The 18,281-nt window shown below is 45.2% G+C and overlaps 1 protein-coding gene across 1 annotated transcript in view; it reads right to left on the reverse strand.

The window, feature by feature from the left end:
- Positions 1–4,162: 4,162 nt before the first annotated feature.
- Positions 4,163–18,281, reverse strand: part of LOC142012815 (uncharacterized) — a 77,533-nt gene continuing 63,414 nt past the window's right edge. Inside the window, 5 exon segments of the mRNA XM_074993740.1 lie at positions 4,163–4,298; positions 5,956–6,062; positions 7,384–7,401; positions 7,831–8,163; positions 16,202–16,235. Of these exon segments, the coding sequence (XP_074849841.1) occupies positions 4,287–4,298; positions 5,956–6,062; positions 7,384–7,401; positions 7,831–8,163; positions 16,202–16,235 (504 nt within the window). The 3' untranslated portion in view covers positions 4,163–4,286.

Genomic DNA, 18,281 nt, shown 5'->3' on the forward strand with positions numbered 1-18,281 from the left:
GGAGCATTGTGTCCAGTTTTGGGACCCCCACTGCAGAAAGGATGTTAGGTATGCTGGAGATGGTCTAGTGGAGGGCAACAAAAATTATTAGGGGGTTGGGGCACATGTCTTAGGAGGAGAAGCTGAGGGAACTGGTCTTGTTAGTCTTCAGAAGAGAAGAGTGAGAGGGGATTTGAAAGCAGCCTTCAATTACCACGGAGGATGGAGCCGGGCTGATCTCAGTAGTGGCAGATGACAAAACGAGAAGCAATGGTCTCAAGTTGCAGTAAAGGAGGTGTAGGTTGCATATTAGGAAAAACTATTTCACTAGGAGGATGGTGAAGCATTCCAACGGGTTGCCTAGGGATGTGGTGGAATCACCATATTTATAGGATTTTAAGGCCAGGGTTGACAAAACAGCTAAAGGACATTGATTTTGCTGATGATGTTGCCCTCCTTTCACACCGACATGAAAGCATGGAAGAAAAGGTCACAACACTAGACAAAACTGATGCAATGACTGGACTGAGCATCAGCAAGGGAAAGACCAAGACAATGAGGATCAACCAGTCCAGCAACAGCACCATCACACTGGGAGGGGATGACCTGGCAGGTGTTGAGCAGTTCACCTACCTGGGGAGTATTACGGGCAGAGATGATGGAATAGATAAGGATATCAGCGCCAGAATAAGGAAAGCAATAGCTGCATTCAAGACTTTCCGTCCCATATTGAGCTCACAAATAATATCTGTGAAGACGAAACTACAAATCTTCAACACAGATGTGAAGAGTGTGCTCTTGTATGGATGCAAGACCTGGCACACTAAAAAGGCTTCAAATCACATGCTACAGACATTCATAAACAGATGCCTGAGGTACATCCTTCGCATCAAATGTCGAGACTTGGTCACAAACGAGGAGCTTTGGAACAGAACAGGACAAGAACCACTTGATGTTCAAATCAAGAGAAGAAAGTGGGGATGGCCAGGCCACACTCTCAGAAAACCATCTTTTGGCACAGTCCATCAAGCTCTCACATGGAACCTGCAAGGAAAACGAAAAAAAGGAAGACTTTGAACAATGTGGAGAAGATCTACTGAATCTGAAGGACAACAACTTGGGTACTCTTGCAGTCAGCTAGAAGTTTTGAAGTGAGGTGGAGGAGACCTATTCTCCACTTGGAGTACAAGGGTTAAGCAGTAATAGTTGACAGAACTCTGGGTGGGATGATTTAATTGGGATTGGTCCTGCTTTGAGTGTGTGTTTGAACTAGATGGCCTCTGGAAATCTCTTCCAATGTGATCTTCTATGATTATATTATGCCTTTTTTAACCATAAAACAGCACTGACTGCCAGTGGTTCTGCTCGGGTTTTTTTCCATCCATGGGTGAAATACATCTTGCTATGTGCCCCGAATCATATGTGGATGTGCGCCACCGCTTGAAACAAATGCTGTTGGCTGTCAGTGGGTGACACCTGAATTTCTCCTGGGCAGCCACCCAGGCACTCAGCTTACAGGAAGCACTGCTGACTTTGAACAGTATATAGCTCCCATTGTCTAGCTCTCTTCCTTCCTACAGTGATAAATAGCTTGAAATGAAATGTACCCTGACAATGAGGAAACCCTTCTAGTGGTAACAGTGCTGGTTTACCTACGGTGCAACTCAAAATGCTACACAGTGAAAGAAGTGAATGAACGTGGCTACCTCTTCATAACAAACCTCACCATATATCCTGGTGTCATTATTTTTCACATTATCTTCCAAATTCACCTAGGTCTACAGTTCCCAGCATAGGCCCTGTGACAGGGTGGGGCCAAGGGAGCAACTTACAAGGAGAAAAGCAGCTCCCAAAATCAGAAGGGGGCCCTGGCATTCAGGCAGAGTGGGAGCAGCAGGGGAAGAGGCTGCTATAAATCAATTAGGGCCACCTGAGGCTATGATGGGTGTTTTAAAAGCTTTCCGCCCGCCCCCAGTAGAGGTGAGGTGGAGAGGAGTGAAGTGAGGAGGTTCAAACAAGCAAGGAGGGAACCAGAGAGTGGTGCAAACAAGTAACAGTAGCACCAGAGACAGCAGATGAGGTGAGCATCTCCTGCGGGTAAACTGAGGGCTCACCCAAAGGCTGAGGAGATGGGGTACTCAGCTTGATCAAACCAGGAGGCCTGTTTCTTACCTGCTGCTCTTTGAGCCCACAGACTAATGTCCATGCAGCAGGACTGTGGACTGAGAAGAGATCTGGGACTTAGGAGTGACACCAACCCTGCCACTCCCTCTTGTATAGATGTAACCTACTCCTGAGTGTTTCTGTGAGAGTAGGAACACCACCTGCCTTGATGATATGTCAACAGAAATGACCTTCTATAGGCATAGCTGCAACACCAATGAAGAGTTTGTCTGCATAGACATGTCACTCTTAGGTGTAGGGTTTTTGCACCCCGTAATGCAGCTGTGCCAATATAACTTTTAAAGTATCGCTCAAGCTTGAGACTGTAGGCACCTTGCATCAGGACCCTTGTCTTTTTTCCTGCAGAGTGCCACGCACTCCTATGGGTTTATGTAGAAATGTTTCATAGATATTTGGATGGACAAAATGGAGGAAGGAGTGTTAGAGGCTTTCCTGTCACCCTCTCCCATGGCTCTTGAACACAGGCAGAAAGTAGAGGACAAGCAGTTTGAAGTGCAGACAATGAAACATTTAGTGAGGCTAACTCCAAGCAAACGTATCCACAGTGTCATACGGCAGCCGAGTCTGTTCCCAAGTGTTCCAGTCCCAACTTCGACACCGCAGAACCTTTACCCCATGTCCCCCTTCCCATCTGCTTCTTCCTAGCAGGCCCAGATACACCCGCTGTGCATGCCCCTACTCACACCTCTTACATCTTGGGGTCATGCTCTGTTTTGGTGAGTCTGGGATCTTCATCCCATCACTTTTTGTGTCCCAAGGGAGGGGTAAGAATTGAGCTTATGTTCTGGCCTAGGCTTTTAGTGTTTCTTACTCCTCCCCACAGAGCTTCCATTGCCCCTCCTCACTGGCTGCTTAATCTTGGTGTAGTACTCAGAGGTAGTGAGACCTCATCTGGGATGAGTGAAGCCTCTGCTCTACAGCCTCAGTTGAGAGCCAACTGCCCTTTAGCTCGTGGTAGAGTGCAGGGCTTAAGTTTAGACCCTATGCTTGTAGGTTCTATCCCTGGTGCTGGCAACCTGGGTCTGTCAGCATTACCCAGGCAGCCTTCCAGTGTATGCTCATTGCACTCCCATCAGACTCTGCAACATGTAAGCTCTGTCTCTTTCACCCACTCCGCTTGTGGGCAAAAATGTCTTCTTTCTTCACACATATTAATAAGGATATAAGAGTATCGAAACTCAAACCCAGATTTCTGTCTCAGTCCCACAAACAAACCTACATACTAACCAGGAGGCTTAAGCTTTCACCTGCAGCATGAGACATTCTGCATTAACAAAAACAGGGAGAGAGCAGTGCTCCATTTTGTTTTGTATCCGACAAAGCAAGAAGACAGACACTAGCATAGATGGATGTATGGTTCTCTCCTGGTAAACTAGTAGAGGAGATGACTCCAGACTAGATGGCCCAGTGATTTGATCCAGTCTAACAGGAAAGAGAAAACCTGACTACATGGAACCATGAGCTTCTGTCAGCAAAGCATGAGGTTGGTTGCTTTTGACAAAGCAAAAGGTGCAATACAAGACTGGTGCATAGTAGAATGATGTTGTATGGAGTCTCCTTATTGTAATGAACTCTCATGCTGCAGCCAACACAATTATCACATAATTTACACACAGACACAAGCATACACTTCTGGGGAGATCACACTACAATTTTAGGCCTTTAATTCAAGAAACAGGCCTCTTCCATTTACATGATGAGGAACAACCCAGACCCACTCCCCTGCTTAGCTGGCATTAGCATTAGGTCCTTTATCGTTTCTGTGACCCACCGACTAGAGGGTGATATGGTTCACTCATGTATTCACAAACAACACCAGGCCAACACATTATATTCTCTGAATCCTGTGAACGTTACCGACCTTTCTAGTTTTTGTACTGGAGTGGTTAACAGAAAAGTGCAGAAAACCTCACAAAAGATTCCATATGTGCTTATCAAACCTGCTGTTTCAAACAAATAAGTCCAACCAGACAACCCCAAATTGCTGTCTCTGTACATTTATTGCACCCAAAGCCTAAATGCTGTGCTGGTTCCTGAAACAAATCAGGATTTGCAAAGCTAATGTAGCTACAGCTCGTCCCTTTTCCAGGCTGCTGTCCCATCACCTTCAGGGCAGCTCTCTTCTAGCACACTTGCTGTGGGAGGAGAGAGAATAGAGGGTTAGTCATGGGTCACCACTGAGAACCAAGAACTGATCATCATGTGATTGACACTTCAGGGAAAGGAGCAAACAGTCAAGTTTTCCATAGTGCAGTTTGTTCTTGTACAGTCATCTGTGCATGAATGACCCATCTCCGTTCTAGTTCACAGATTAAGGATCTAGATAGATTAATTTATGAGGGGAAATTTCAGGAACTAAATATGTAATATGTACGTTAATGACAGTCATAATTATATTAGATCAATATTATAGATAGATAGATTGATAGATCAGCTAGTTCTCCTTCCACTGATACTGGTGTAAATCAGGGATAACTCCAGTGGAACTGTCAATTAGGAATTTAGATCAGTAAAACTACCTAGCTCACAGGTGTGAAAAGTTCACCTAAGGACACTATGAAAATGAACTAACTCCGGATGTGGACAGCACTAGGCTGACAGGCGAAATCTCCTATGGACCTAGTCCTACCCCTTGGGGAGGCCGATTGCCTACTCTGACAAGAGAACCGCTTGCTCTAAGGTAACTAGTGTCTTTGTTGAAGTACTGAAACACTTTAAATGTAGGAAAACTCTTGCTAACAGTAAAAACAGGGTCACTGTGTTTGAATGGAGTATACAACGAGGATAGACACAAACTGACTCTAAAACCAGACTTCAGAGAACAACTATTGTGAGATAGGGAAAGAACAAATTTTGACTGACTATGTCTTTTTATCTGTAATTTCTCAGATTCTCACTGCCATCAGCTAGTGCTGTCCCTGGACTGGATTCTTTGCTTTTTTTATTCTTGGCGCTTCCTGTTAAGTGGTGGTAGTGAGGGGAGCACATCTGATGGGTGAAACTTTACATTATATTTTCCCATTCAGTCACCAAGGGTCTGTCCCACGAAAGCTCATCACCTAATAAATTATTTTGTTAGTCTTTAAAGTGCTCCTGGACTGCTTTTTTGTTTTTAAAGCTGTGCAAGTTTCTGCACAACAGACATGGCACAGTTTCTGCTTCACTATGCTGAGGTCTTCATGTGTGGTTGAAAACAACAGTCAGCTCAGAAGGCCGCAACATATTTCCAGTAAGTGCTGTGAAAGCTGAGAAAGAACGGAGGACTGCAAACACAGCACTAGATAAACAAGCTTTATCAATTCATTCTTTCCTTTGTTATTTGTTCTTTCTTTCTACATTTAACTCCTTTTCTTTCCTTCCCTCCTTTCTTTTCTAATTCTCTATCTGTTCTCCCCTCTTTTCCTCCATCGCTTTTCTCTCGTCTTTCTTTACCTTTCTCCATTTATTTTCATTCCCCATCTTTTTCATCACATTCCACTCTTCCATTTCCTTCTGTTGTCTGTCTCTTGCATTCTCTCTTCCCCCTTCTCTCTTGCCCCTTACACTCTCTCCAACACTAATCTATTCTCTTGCAAACCAGGAAATGCAGTGACATAGGGCTGGGGTGGTGGAAACTAAAATATATCACTGAGCCTTTTTGCATCTTAAAAGTTGTGTAGTTTTTGGATTGAGGGAGGCACAGATTTATAGATCATTCTCATTTCATCCAAGCTTGTTCTCTCCACCCACCACTTCTATTCTAGTTACAATGGACCTCACCCAGATTGCATAGAGTAAGAAACCTCCTCTCACCTTGTTCCTTAACATGAGCCCCATCACAAAGAACCCATACAAGGCACTCTTGAAAATGAGCAGAACGTATACACTCTTTCCAGCCATGGCACTTCTCAGGTATGACTCTGAAAAGCAAAGGATAAAATAATACATCAAAGCAAATAGAGAAATGAAAAACCTCTTTAGAGAATTTACCCAACCCAAGGGGCGACTCTCTTAATCCTGCTGATTAGCAGAAGATGGTGCAATCCTTGTCTGTAAAATACACTCATTGCCCAGCTGCCTGCCTTTGGTCATACCACCAAGGAGGGCTGGACTTTCAAAGCTAAAGATTGTTGGCTCTGCCCAGCAATTAATTTGGAGACTGATAAGGGATCCCTAAGTGTTTGAAGAATTGGTGGTAACTCAGAAGAATTGGTGGGAGCCTTCCCTTAGAGCAGTGTTTCCCAATTTTATTTGGCCATGGAACCCTTTCGAACTCAAAAGAATTTTGGAGATCCCCTAATAACAGTCTTATATATGGAGGTGAAAAAGCAGATCACAAATAAGTAAGGATAATAATAAACAAATGCTAAACAAGGCCATGAGATCAACATTTAGTTTGATTGCCCATGTTTAAAAGCAAACGTTTAATTTAATAGACTGAATACGGGGATTTACAGTGGTATATAACAGGTGATCGCACCACTGATTGACTTCGCACACAGCGCTGAGTAATGACATCATGGTCCCCACTCTCTGGCTATGCTGGCGTTACACAGGGACGCTTATTGTGGTAAACACAAATGAAAATTGTTTTTAATAACATTCATGAATGCTTAAATATTAATTATTATGTTTTAATCATAAAATGTTATTGTAATGGAATTTTCTCATGGAACCTTTACTTTCACTGTGCGGAACCCCAGGGTTCCACGGAACCCCGTTTGGGAAACACTGCCTTCCAGATAACACCGACCCCAACACATCAGTCTGTTGCTGGGGAGTACTGGTTGACAAAGAGTGGGGGTAGGTGATTCTGTAGGGGACATTCTGCCTTCTTGATCACTACTGACCCTAATGACCCAGCTGGCTCTGGGCTGCTGAAGGTGACGTCTTTAGGGTGAGACCTAAAACCAAGGTCCTGGCCACTGGTGCTTACTACAGGGTCCACTGAACCTTCTTTGCATGCAGGGAGTGAGTCCCATTTTGTGTGCAAACCCACATCTCTATGTACCAAGACATATGTACACACATATGTACCCACACATACAAAGATGCACCTAAGAACATGCACACCTGTTTGTGATTGCATGAATACACATGCCCACATGCACAATCATCCACAGCAGTGCAGTACGATACACCAGTGTGTACATAGGTAAACACACAAACATTCATGTGCACTTGCATACACTGGTATAGTATGTGCATGAATTTAAAAAGGCAGCAGAGGCTTTAACTGACCTTCTGAGACACTGCAACCTGAAAGGAGAAACACAGAGAAGTTAGGACCTGTGCCCGGCAAGCTGTGTCTTTTACAGGAAACTCCCGGTTTCCCCTCAACTAACTTGATAGGGAGAGGGAGGAAGGGAGAATTACATGTCTATTTAACAGCATGTGGGGTGGTTGATTTGGATTCCATTCCCAATCTTACCTCCCAGGGGCTGGCAGAGACTGCAGTGCAGCATACTGTGGTCCCAGCGCCCCACGGTTTAGCAAATTGTTCTGCTTTGCAGAACTACGAAGTGACAGTTCCCACTCTAGGAATCTCTCTTGGGACTGAAGTGATTTATTTAAAAGTGGGGATGCCCTTGAGTCCTGCTTTCCATTCCAACTTCTAACTCCCAAAGCGGGAATGCTGCAGAACCCAGGCCCACTCAGGACTCTGGGGCTTTTGTGATTGGTACTCACCAGCTACACCACTGATGGCTTTCTCAAATACTTTCGTTTCATTATCGTGGAACTCCACAACACACTGGAAACGGTTCTTGGAGTTGAGCCATTCCTGGCGTGAGATCCTCAGGCGGCTGGTCAGTGAGTAATGTTTTGAGCTTCCATTCTTGGGAGATTCTGTCCTCACTCCATCTTTCCTCTCATTACCATTCACCTGCCAAACCAGCTTGATGTGGTCAGGGTAGAAATCTGTGGCCAGGCACACCAGGGTGGCCTTCCCCTTCTCTTTGATCTCCTGCTTCGATGGGGGAAAGAGGGTCACCTTGGGAACAGAAGTATTCTCCCCAGGCTCTGGAATAGAAATCATGATGACACAGATAGCCCTGCACAAGCCCTCTCCTGCCAATAACCCCTCTCAGAGCCATTTGCCTGACTGTGTATGTTGTGTGAATGGGAGACAGACTTCCAGAGATAGATTCAGTGCCTTCTTTAGAACTCTGTGCAGGAGGCCCATCATTTTACAATGAAAGAAAAAAAAAATTTGGCTATCCCATACCTGAGTCTGAATCACCAACCACTGTCCATGTACCGCTTCCACTCAAGTCAGTAGGAAGTGCTTTCTAGAATCTGGTCCCACTATTTAAAAGGGACCACTACAGAGCAAATATAAAATATCTATACCTAGTCATTCATTGAGCCCTGCTGCTCTGTAAATCCTTAATGCATGGGGTTCTCTGTGTTTCCCCTCAGGAAGAGATGCTGAAGATTGCACCTTCCTTTTGCTAATCCAAACTTTCCAATCTACCAGCAAGCTCTGGCAAAAATAAAGTCCAGCTGGCAAATATGCAAAGAGAAACTTGAGACAAAAGCCCAAGACTGCAAATGTTTTGTTATGTAGCAAACAGACCTTTCCTTACCTAGGACAGTCAGTTTGGTTCCTGTACCAAAATGCTGCTCATATCCAGAGCACAGAGACACAGGGCAGTAGTAAAACTGAGTGACTTTGCAAACTAGCAATTTACAGCTCTGGGGCTTGATTCTACAGCACACTCCTCAAACAGGCTGACCTCTCCTAGAAATCAATAGAAGTTTTGCCTACCCAGGGACTGAAAGGCTAGGCCTGTGGTGTCTCCATACAGTGACAAAAAAGAAAGCACGGGAGTGCAAACTTATATGACCATGAAAGACACGTAGGGGCACTGCTATAGAACTTCTTCTCACTTTCACAGGACACGTCAGCTCCATCATTTCCAGTGCAATTTTCTGTAGCCTGTCGTGACCCTGCAGTGGCAGAAGAAAAGGCTCCTCCACCCACCCCAGGGGAGTAGTTTCCAAGACCCACTTCCGCTGCCTTGTAACAAATTTTTCTTTTTGTTTAATACTAGATTTTCCTTCCTGGACCCGAGGTTTCCCATTTTTGTCCTGTCATCTTCTGAAAGAGATCCAGTCTTTCTCCACATACATTATTTCTTCAAGAGAACAATATCCACACAGGGCCTTACTGCACAGAGGAGCCAATGTGTTGCAAGGAACATAGCACCAGACTCTGAGAGACAGGTTTTCAAAAGAGCTAAACTCACATTTAGTCAGCAAGCTAGGAGGCCAGATTTTCAAAGTGGGGCGTTCTTCTGAAAATCTGGCCATGAGCAAGGAGACTTGGAGTCTGTTCCCAACTAGGCCACACTTGTTATGTGACCTTGGTCAAGTCACTTAACGATTTGGTACCTCAGTTTCCCCACCTATAAAATGAAGCTTGCAATGTCCAAGAGTTTTCTTACCACATTTCTGGTGCATATTATTCAATGAACACGTTATCTATGGACCTATATGAGTATAAGCAGGCCATTAATTTGATATGGTTGAATTTTTTTGCTTCAAATTGTTTTATCAAAAATGGAAAGAGTCTGTAGAAATGTAGCAGAAATAACGTATTTGTTTCCTTTGAACATTTTTCTGAGAAGAGAACTTCAATTTTTAATTAGAGCTCATATTCACTCAGCCCTCACAGTATCTCTTCTACACTGCCTCAGAAGCTCAGAGGGATCATATGGGCTGCTCTAATTTATTGTATAACCCGGAGTACATGGGAAAGATAAGTCTGACTACCCCACAACACTTCCTTATAGGCAGGGCCTATTAATCTGGGTCTGCAAATAAGTACGTGTGTGTGTGCAGAATCATGCTCCTTTTCTCAAGCAGAGCAAGGCTATTCCTTACAACAATGGTTCTCAACCTTTCAAGTTTCGCTTCACTTAAAAACTTCTAGCTTACGAAGCCAGACCGAAAAATACAAAAGTTGCCAAGCCCATTAGCACTGAAAAATTCCTTGACTTTCTCATATTTACCATGCACTAAATCACAACACCCGCCCCTCCAGTGTACATTATAAACAGGTCGTCTGTATGGAATTGTTCATACTGACTCTGAGAGTGCCTTTCATGTAGCCCGTTGTAAAGCTAGGCACATAGCCAGATAGCTTGATGAACCCCCTGAAAGATCTCTACCTAACCTCATGGGTACATGTACCCTGGGATGAGAAACATTTCCTTATAGTGCACTCTCAAGTACACTCCTTTTCCCTCTGGAGGCTATTTCAGCAAGATCTCTCATCACTAGAAATGATTCACAATACAGGATGTGAAGGTTTTTTCCCCCTTTAATTCAGTTCCAGACCCTTTATCCCCAGTTATTCCTTCATGGACTGCATTTAAAAAAAATCTTTCTCCTTAGTATTTCATCCTTCCCTGTCTTCTTTTGTTTCCTTTCTTATTCCCTTTTTTCCCCCATCATCTTTTTATTACAAATCCAGAATACTCTCCTTAAATATGCATGGTTAGACACTTCCTGGGCAGATCACATAATGTTCGGGCATAGAATTATCTTCTTTCTGCCATAGATTAATGCAATCACAAGCCTGCCAGAATAAACCTCTGGGGAGGAAATGTTGGTATTACTAAGGACAGTGGAAATTTTGCCATTGAAGCAAAGTAGGACAGGATTTCACCCAAATGTTTTCATCTTCTTTTTGTGGGTCCAATCTTACCAAAATGAAAATCCTTTGTATTAGCATTGGGTTTCTTAACAAATGTACCAATCCCACTTGGCTTTCAGAGACAGATCATGAGATAATAAATCATTTTTTTTTCACCTGAAATTGTGAGTTGGGTTCTGCCTCCAAAATACTCTATTGATTTTGAACCAGAGCACACCATTCCTTCCCCATGTTACAAATGCCTTGAAACCAGGACTCGTTTCATCTCCCCTGCTTTTCATTATTTTACATTTCTCTGCTTTGTCCCTCACCGTCTATCTGTTTTTCTGTCCCTTTCCCCCTCTAGATTAACCCCATTCAAGACAAGTTCATCAAGTAAGCTGCCACCAGAAACTCTTCTAAAACTGCTTTTTTTCTAGTCTCTTTGCCTGCTGTTTTCTTTCTTGCTCACTTTCTTGCTTCCTTTCCACTCACCCAGAACTGTCAGCCGTGTTCCAGCTCCAAAATACTGTATGTTTGCTCCAGTTCACAGCCTCTTAGAGCAACACCAAAACTGCCACCTCGTTACCAGCCAAACTCTTCCAAAACTACTCTACAGGGACTGATCCAAACAGAACAAAAAAGCAGTCAAGCAGCACTTTAAAGACTAACTTATTAGGTGAGCTTTTGTGGGACAGACCCACCTCTGTTACTGATCCAAACAGGATTGCTTTGCTGGGGCTAGGAAATAATACTATCTCCCTAAAGTGCCTTTATTATATTTAGTCTGTTTTCCCCTAGCCAGTGCAGAATTGTTTCCTATATCTTTTCCTGGGTTTTGTCCTTCCTTAGCTTTAAATAATTCAGGGATTGTCTACACTATTTCTGGAAAAAAGAAACAAACCTTGCATCCACACCGCAAAGGTTGTCGTTCTGGAATAACAGGGCCTTTAACTGGAAATAGTAACTACAGCAAATGAACAACTTTTGCCAATCCCCACCTTTCAATTTCAAAATGCTCTTACAGCCTGAGCGCTCTTTTCAGAAGTAACTAATTTTCAGGTTAGAAGGTTGAAAGAGGTGGTTTCTGAGAAGCCCTGCAGTGTATGTAGGCATAGCCAGTCAATGAGAGATCCTATCGTTCCTCTGGGGAGACTAGTCTGAATTCTGCTATTCACCCCACAGGCTTCCCTCATCATTCTGTTTCACCCCTTCCTGCTTTAAGAATGCCACCCCTTTCGCATTCCCAAACCCAGGCCTCTCCCAGAAGGAGGGTGTATGTTATTTTGTAAGCATTTTCACTCACCCAGCACTGTCAGTTGAGTTCCTGCTCCAAAATACTGGATGTCTGTGGAGCACAGCTTTGCATTGCAACACCAAAACTACTCACTCCCCAGCCCTGGATTGCTCTCCAGAGGATGCCATGGTTAACCCTTAAAATTCTGGACTCTTCCCAAAGAGAAGCCAAAACTCAGGAGGAAGAATATGCATCTAACCATGCAGCTATTGCAGCAGCATTTAGAAGACCAATATCCTGCATGTTCTCTCCAACAATGATTTGGATCAGGTTTCATCTACTGAAAGATCCCTCACTTCCACAGTAAAGTGCCTTATCCCCGGCTTCTGTACCCCAGCTTCGGCATTGCCACACACTGCTGGGGGGGGGGGCAGCGTTTGTCCTCCAGGATTCTTCTTCCACCTTCCCTCACTTTTATGTCCCTATCTGTTTGTTCTCCCAGTCTCTGCAGGATAGTCTTATTGCGAATCAATATCTGCACCCTGACCTCAGGCTTCTTCCCGTCACTATTTTTCCGGGGACAGATGCTCCCTCGTGTATTGCAATGGGAAGACAGAGTCATTGCAAGGATTGTATTATCCTGCAGTGTGGTTTGAGACAGATGCACTGCCTTGAATAGGTGTAGTCTACTTGTCGGGGGGGGTGCTTTGTAACCTGACATTTCCTCACTTTCTCTTGGCTTAATTTCTAAGTCTTGTTCCTGTATTGCTATCTAGATACAGAACTTCATCACTCTAGACGTCTATTTCCACCCATCCCAGGCTTGAATGAAATGCCCCAGCCATTAACAACATGAGATTAGAATCCTATAATGCCTCCTTTCCTTTCATGCAATTGTCTGTGCCCAGGATTTAATATCAATAATGGAGCTGATTACTTTGTTCTCTTCTCCCACCACCAACTCCCTCCCTCTTCCTCTGACTCTCTCTGTCTTTCCCCAAGCCCATTACTTGGTGTATTTGCCAGCCTGTGACTGCTGGCTCCAGCTATTGTTGGTATTCTTACCCAGGATGGTGAGCCGTGTTCCTTCTCCAAAGAACAGTACGTTTGCAGAACACAGCCTGACGCCCCTGTCAGCAAAGTCCTTTCTACAGGCAGGTGGGAAGGGAAGGAGGCAGTGGGTGGCCGTGAAGGAGTAGTTGTCTTCCCCCTTTTTGCTGTCGTCGAAACATTTTGTTTCCCTCATCTCTGATCTCTCCTCCACCAGGAAAGCAATTCTTGGCCTCTGGATGATGAGGGAATCTGCCCATATGGGAATGCCAAATACAGCATTGTGGCCTAGCATCAGACCACTCTCTGCTTAAATTTAACTCTTTCCAGCCTTCCACCTGCCTTCCACCTCCAAGCCCACACAGAATGGTTGCTCCTTGTACAGGGTAGGAGTTACTCCAAGTAAGAGTTATATGTGTATCAGGTTTCGTGCAGTCCTCACCTGCATTGTCCTAAACATGTCACACTTCCCTTGGGCAACTCCCCATCACATCCCCTACCATTCCACGGCCTAACAGATCTGCCTGTTAAGGTGTATCCACCCCTTTGTAGCCTGGCATTTCCCTGTCTTCCCTTTGTTTTGTCCTGTTGGCACTATCCTTATTCTGTTGGACCACACTTAATAATTCTTCACTCTGCCAATCCTTCCCATGCACAGAGAATGTTATCACATCCCTGCTGAGCTGGCACTTAGCCAAGTGAAATGTTTTCTCTTAATCTTTTCGCATCCTTCAGCCCCTTTCTGCTCTGTCAGTATCTTTCTGGCAGGGAGGGACCTGGATCGGAATGCAGTTTTCGAGGTGGGGTCTCAGTGGTGCTGTAGTGAAGAGGGATGTATACCGTACATATTATCAGTGAGGCCTGACCCACATTGAATGATAACTCCTTGCCTCTGTCTATGGGTATGGAAGATGTGCCAGCACAGAAGCCTCTCCCCAGGCATATGGCAAACGATTGCTAGATTCCTGCCGTTTAGCTGGCTGCATCTACTTACCTAGGACAGTCACTTGGGTCCCTTGGCCAAAGTTCAGTGGCGAATTGTAAGAGCACAGTGTGAAACTGTTATAACCAAAGTGGACGTCTTCAAAGCCAGAGGCAGCCCTAAATGTAAAGCCCAAGGGAGCCTTGATCTACCCCTCCCCGCCCTACATAGTTGCAGGGGGCCGGTAAAGAATAGTTACAGGAGCATCCCAGTGGCTGGGCAGTGGTGGGGGGAGGTGTACGTTTCGAGTTCTCACTCGGGGCGTAAACTGCTCACTGGCTTGTGCAGGAGGCAATTGTTCCCTGCCCTAAACTTTCCCACACTTTCTTTCAGGCAGTTGCTCCTGTTCTGCTGATCTGTTCATATGGAGACTCTGACCAAGCTCTCCCCTGGGTGACACAAGCTGAGCTCCCTCACTCTCTTACTGAAACTTCAGCTCATTGCATGACAATTTATTGCCTCATTTTGTATGTTCTCTCCAGCTTTATTATTTTTAGTTCAGGCAGTGAGATGTCTCATGGAATTCTCATCCTTAAGGCCATCCCTTCTCCAAATGGCTTCTACTTTTCCCTTCCCTCCCCAGGGCTCTTTGACTTTGTCCCTGTATGGGTGTTTTCTATTCTTTCCATTTCTTTGTTTACTTAAATAACCAAGGACCACTTTCTATCCTGCCATGCACTGAAATCAGTGCAACTGTGGGAAAAGTTAGCTACTAAGATAAAATTGAAATGATGAGGTAAACTGTCCATGGTTACATTTTAGACACCGCTTTTAGCCAGGTAACATGAGAGAAAGCCCACTCTCCCTGCCATGTGTCTAACTAAAAACAAAATAATCATCTGGAGGCAAATTCCCCCAGGCAGGAATTGTACATTTTGCTTCATTTTCATTAGTTCAGAGATATTCGGGCAGCTGTATTTTCTTACCTAGAACAGTGAGCCTGGTCCCATCTCCAAAATGCAGTGGCTGGTAGTTTGCACAGCCAGTTTACTCACTGCTAAAACCTTTAGGGGGCAACCCAAATGACAGTGACTGTTGCTGTGCAAAATCTGTTAAGGTGAAGGTAACTTAGACATAGGACCCAGACATCTTTCTGTCTGTTGAAGCACTCAGTACTGGCATAGTATGAGTACCGGGAAGAGGGGGTGCTGCCTCTTTGGAAGGCACTTCAAGTGCTTTGGAGGAGATATTAAACTGAGCTCTCTTCTGCTCAGTGCTCGTGATCTGTTCCAGCTGAAGATTTGAGACCCAGAGGTCACCTTTTGAAAAGAGCCTCTGCCCAGGCAAGATTTCTTCTCTTTCAGCTAAAACACACTGCCAGTGATAGCTGAGCTCAGAGCAACAGCTACATTTGCTTGCACAAATATTCAATGTGCTGCACTTAAAGTGCTTTGAGGAGACAAGGAAAGTGACAAACTCTGAGGCAAAATTAAAAAAAAAAATCCTTCCTTAAATCTTCCCATGAACCCTTTGCCCACTTGCCTCCTGACACTGAACGTTTCAGGTTATACGGGCTCTAGAGTAGATACTCCTGGACACCTCTGGCCTTCCTCTATCTGATATCTTCCAGAATGTGCCTTTACATTGGTGACTTTTAATATGCTTGGATTTCACTTACCTAGTACTGTGAGTCTGGTGCCCTCACCGAAGGTAGCTTCACCATAGTTACACAGTGATAGACCCACCACCTAGAAACACCACCCAGGGGCAGCTGTTTCTCAGCTGTCCTCTGCCCTGTGCTCCTTTCACCCTTCCTCAAATCCTGGATCTCCCTTGGGAAATGTCAGCCCTGTGCCTATTTGCAAACCTCTGGGAATCTGGGGGTTTGAATCACAGCGCAGAAGTTAGAGATTACAAAAATTTACCATCCTCCCCACACTCCACAGCCAGGGCAGGATTACCCCTGATGGCTCAGTGTCCAGGGCTTTGTCACTTTATATGATGCTGGTGTTAGGGATTCCTTTCCCTCTTTGCACCCTTGTAACTGGTTCTCATACCTTCAGTTAATCTCCTTTAGCCAAGCTGTTGCGGTCATTCATTTCTGTCTAGTAAAGTGACCCCTTACTTCTGCCTATTGGTGTTGTCTGATACCCCTTCGCTAACGGACCTTGCTTGGGCTAGAAGACAAAATGGCTGTGAAGAAACTTACCCAACACTGTCAGCCTGGTCCCCGGACCAAAGTGCTGCTGTGTGTTTGCACAGCGTTATGAAGGGCTACATGAATCACCTGCCCATAGCTACATGAATAAGGCAGCTTCAGGGAAATTACCAATTGATGTGTGTGCACACATGGGTGTATTATCTAAGAAGACCCGACAGATTTAGTTAATCTTATGTAATATGATCCATGCATTACTCTCCTTCAGAAAATACTGTTTTTTTGTGGAGGAAGGATATGCCATAATAGCTCCATGTTTACTTGTAATATGTGCATCTCTCTCTGTGTCTCTAAACCGTTCCACAATCTCACCCCCCACTCAGCCCACCAGATCCACGTAGAGACTCCTGCTTGCATAATGTAGAAGCAATGACCCCCACCCACCATCAAAGGCCAGTGGTAGTGGTATGTATGGAGAAGGGAAGAGAGCTTCTAGGTATCACCCGCCCCATGCTATGCTCTATTCCTTCCAACTTTGTTCCAGACAAATTTGCACACATGTCTCTTTCATTTGCTCTAGAAAAAGGTATTTAATTGTTACCAATTAATTAATGCCTGAGCTTCTTTCTCTTACCTAATACGGTCACTTGTGTCCCAGAGCCAAACTGCGGTGGAGATGAAACACAATGCTACAGAGACCATCTCAAAGTACACCTCTCCCCAGAGCAAAGATGGGGAGGGGGAACTATGATAACCATCTTGATAATCTGTGGAACTGTCTTCTAATGGGAAGTGGTGGAAGCCCCTCATGTAAGACATTGAAAATTCTTCCGCACAGCATCCTGAGGACTCTACAGCAGGGCATACTCCCACCTGGGAGAGACAGGAGTGGGAGGATGGAGAAGATGGGAGATGATAGGATTTTTCAAGTCCCTAATTCACTTACCCAAGACAGTGAGTCTGGTCCCCTCGCCAAAGTAGATGGTGCTGCCAGAACACAGTGCTGCTAAGCCTGGCAAAATCAACCACAGTTTACCCCTGAGGATGACTCAGCCACGTTGGTGTGGGATTTCCGCAACACTGGCCTCTCTGGAAAATATACTTTGGGAGGCCAATGGGAGGTGCAGAAAGATGGCGTGTAGAGGAATGTGATAGCTTGACTTTCAAAGACAAACACCATTTATTCCTCCACAGAAGATACCTGTCTGGTGCAGCCTGTCCTGTCCTGAGGGGTCTCACAGACAGAGGAGCTATTCGGTGGGCCAGGAGGCTTCTCCTCCCACTGGGGTCTGCTGTTTAGTCTTGGCTAGGAGTTGTCCTTTGTGGATCTGGCCCAGCAACATGTCAGGGTTGGGATAAACAAAACCTTGAAACTGTGCAGGCAGTTCCCAGTGGAGCCTTGGCATCAAGAAGTGCTTTCCTGTGCTCTGGTGCAGCAGTCCTTGCTAGACGTGTGCCTCAGGGGCCTAGCACCCTACCCACTGTGTGAGGGAGGTTTTTGTAAAGGCCTCCTGAGGGAATGTATCACAGTGGCGCTGTTGTCCCCACAATGTTTCACCCTCATACAAAAAGAGCTCCTCCTTCAGCCCCACCCCCGAGACACCCTTCAGGGCAGGGTCTGAGGGAATGGCAAGCTCTGTGCTTATAACGCATGCAGAAGGGAAACAGGTGGTGCTGCTGGGGGCCATCAGACCACTTAGACACCTGGCTGGATAGAGGGGTGCCCTGGGTTTCTCTGTGCAGGAACTTGCTGTGCTCTCTCTGCTCCCTCCCCACAGCCCCTCACTAACCAAAGTGGTAAGAATAGCTTATGAGAGATGGGAAACCACACCGAGATACCCCGCCCAGACACTTGTGTACAGACAGCTGCACAGACAGACACAGACTGCAGGCAGTGGTGCTGTGGCTGTGTCAGTCCCATGACGTTGTGTGGAGATGCGGCAGTCTTAGTATGGCCTGCATAGGTGGAAACCCTGTCTCACTCACTCACCCGCTCACTGAAGTGGGCCCACTACAAGCTACCACCTCAGTCAGCTTCTTTCTCAGACATAGGCAGAGACATGGATAGAAGTCCAAACCCGTGATACCAATGGCACACCGCAATGAGTGGCGATAACACATACCTACAAGG

This window comes from Carettochelys insculpta, chromosome 1 (assembly GCF_033958435.1).
Source record: "Carettochelys insculpta isolate YL-2023 chromosome 1, ASM3395843v1, whole genome shotgun sequence".
Lineage (NCBI taxonomy): Eukaryota > Metazoa > Chordata > Testudines > Carettochelyidae > Carettochelys > Carettochelys insculpta.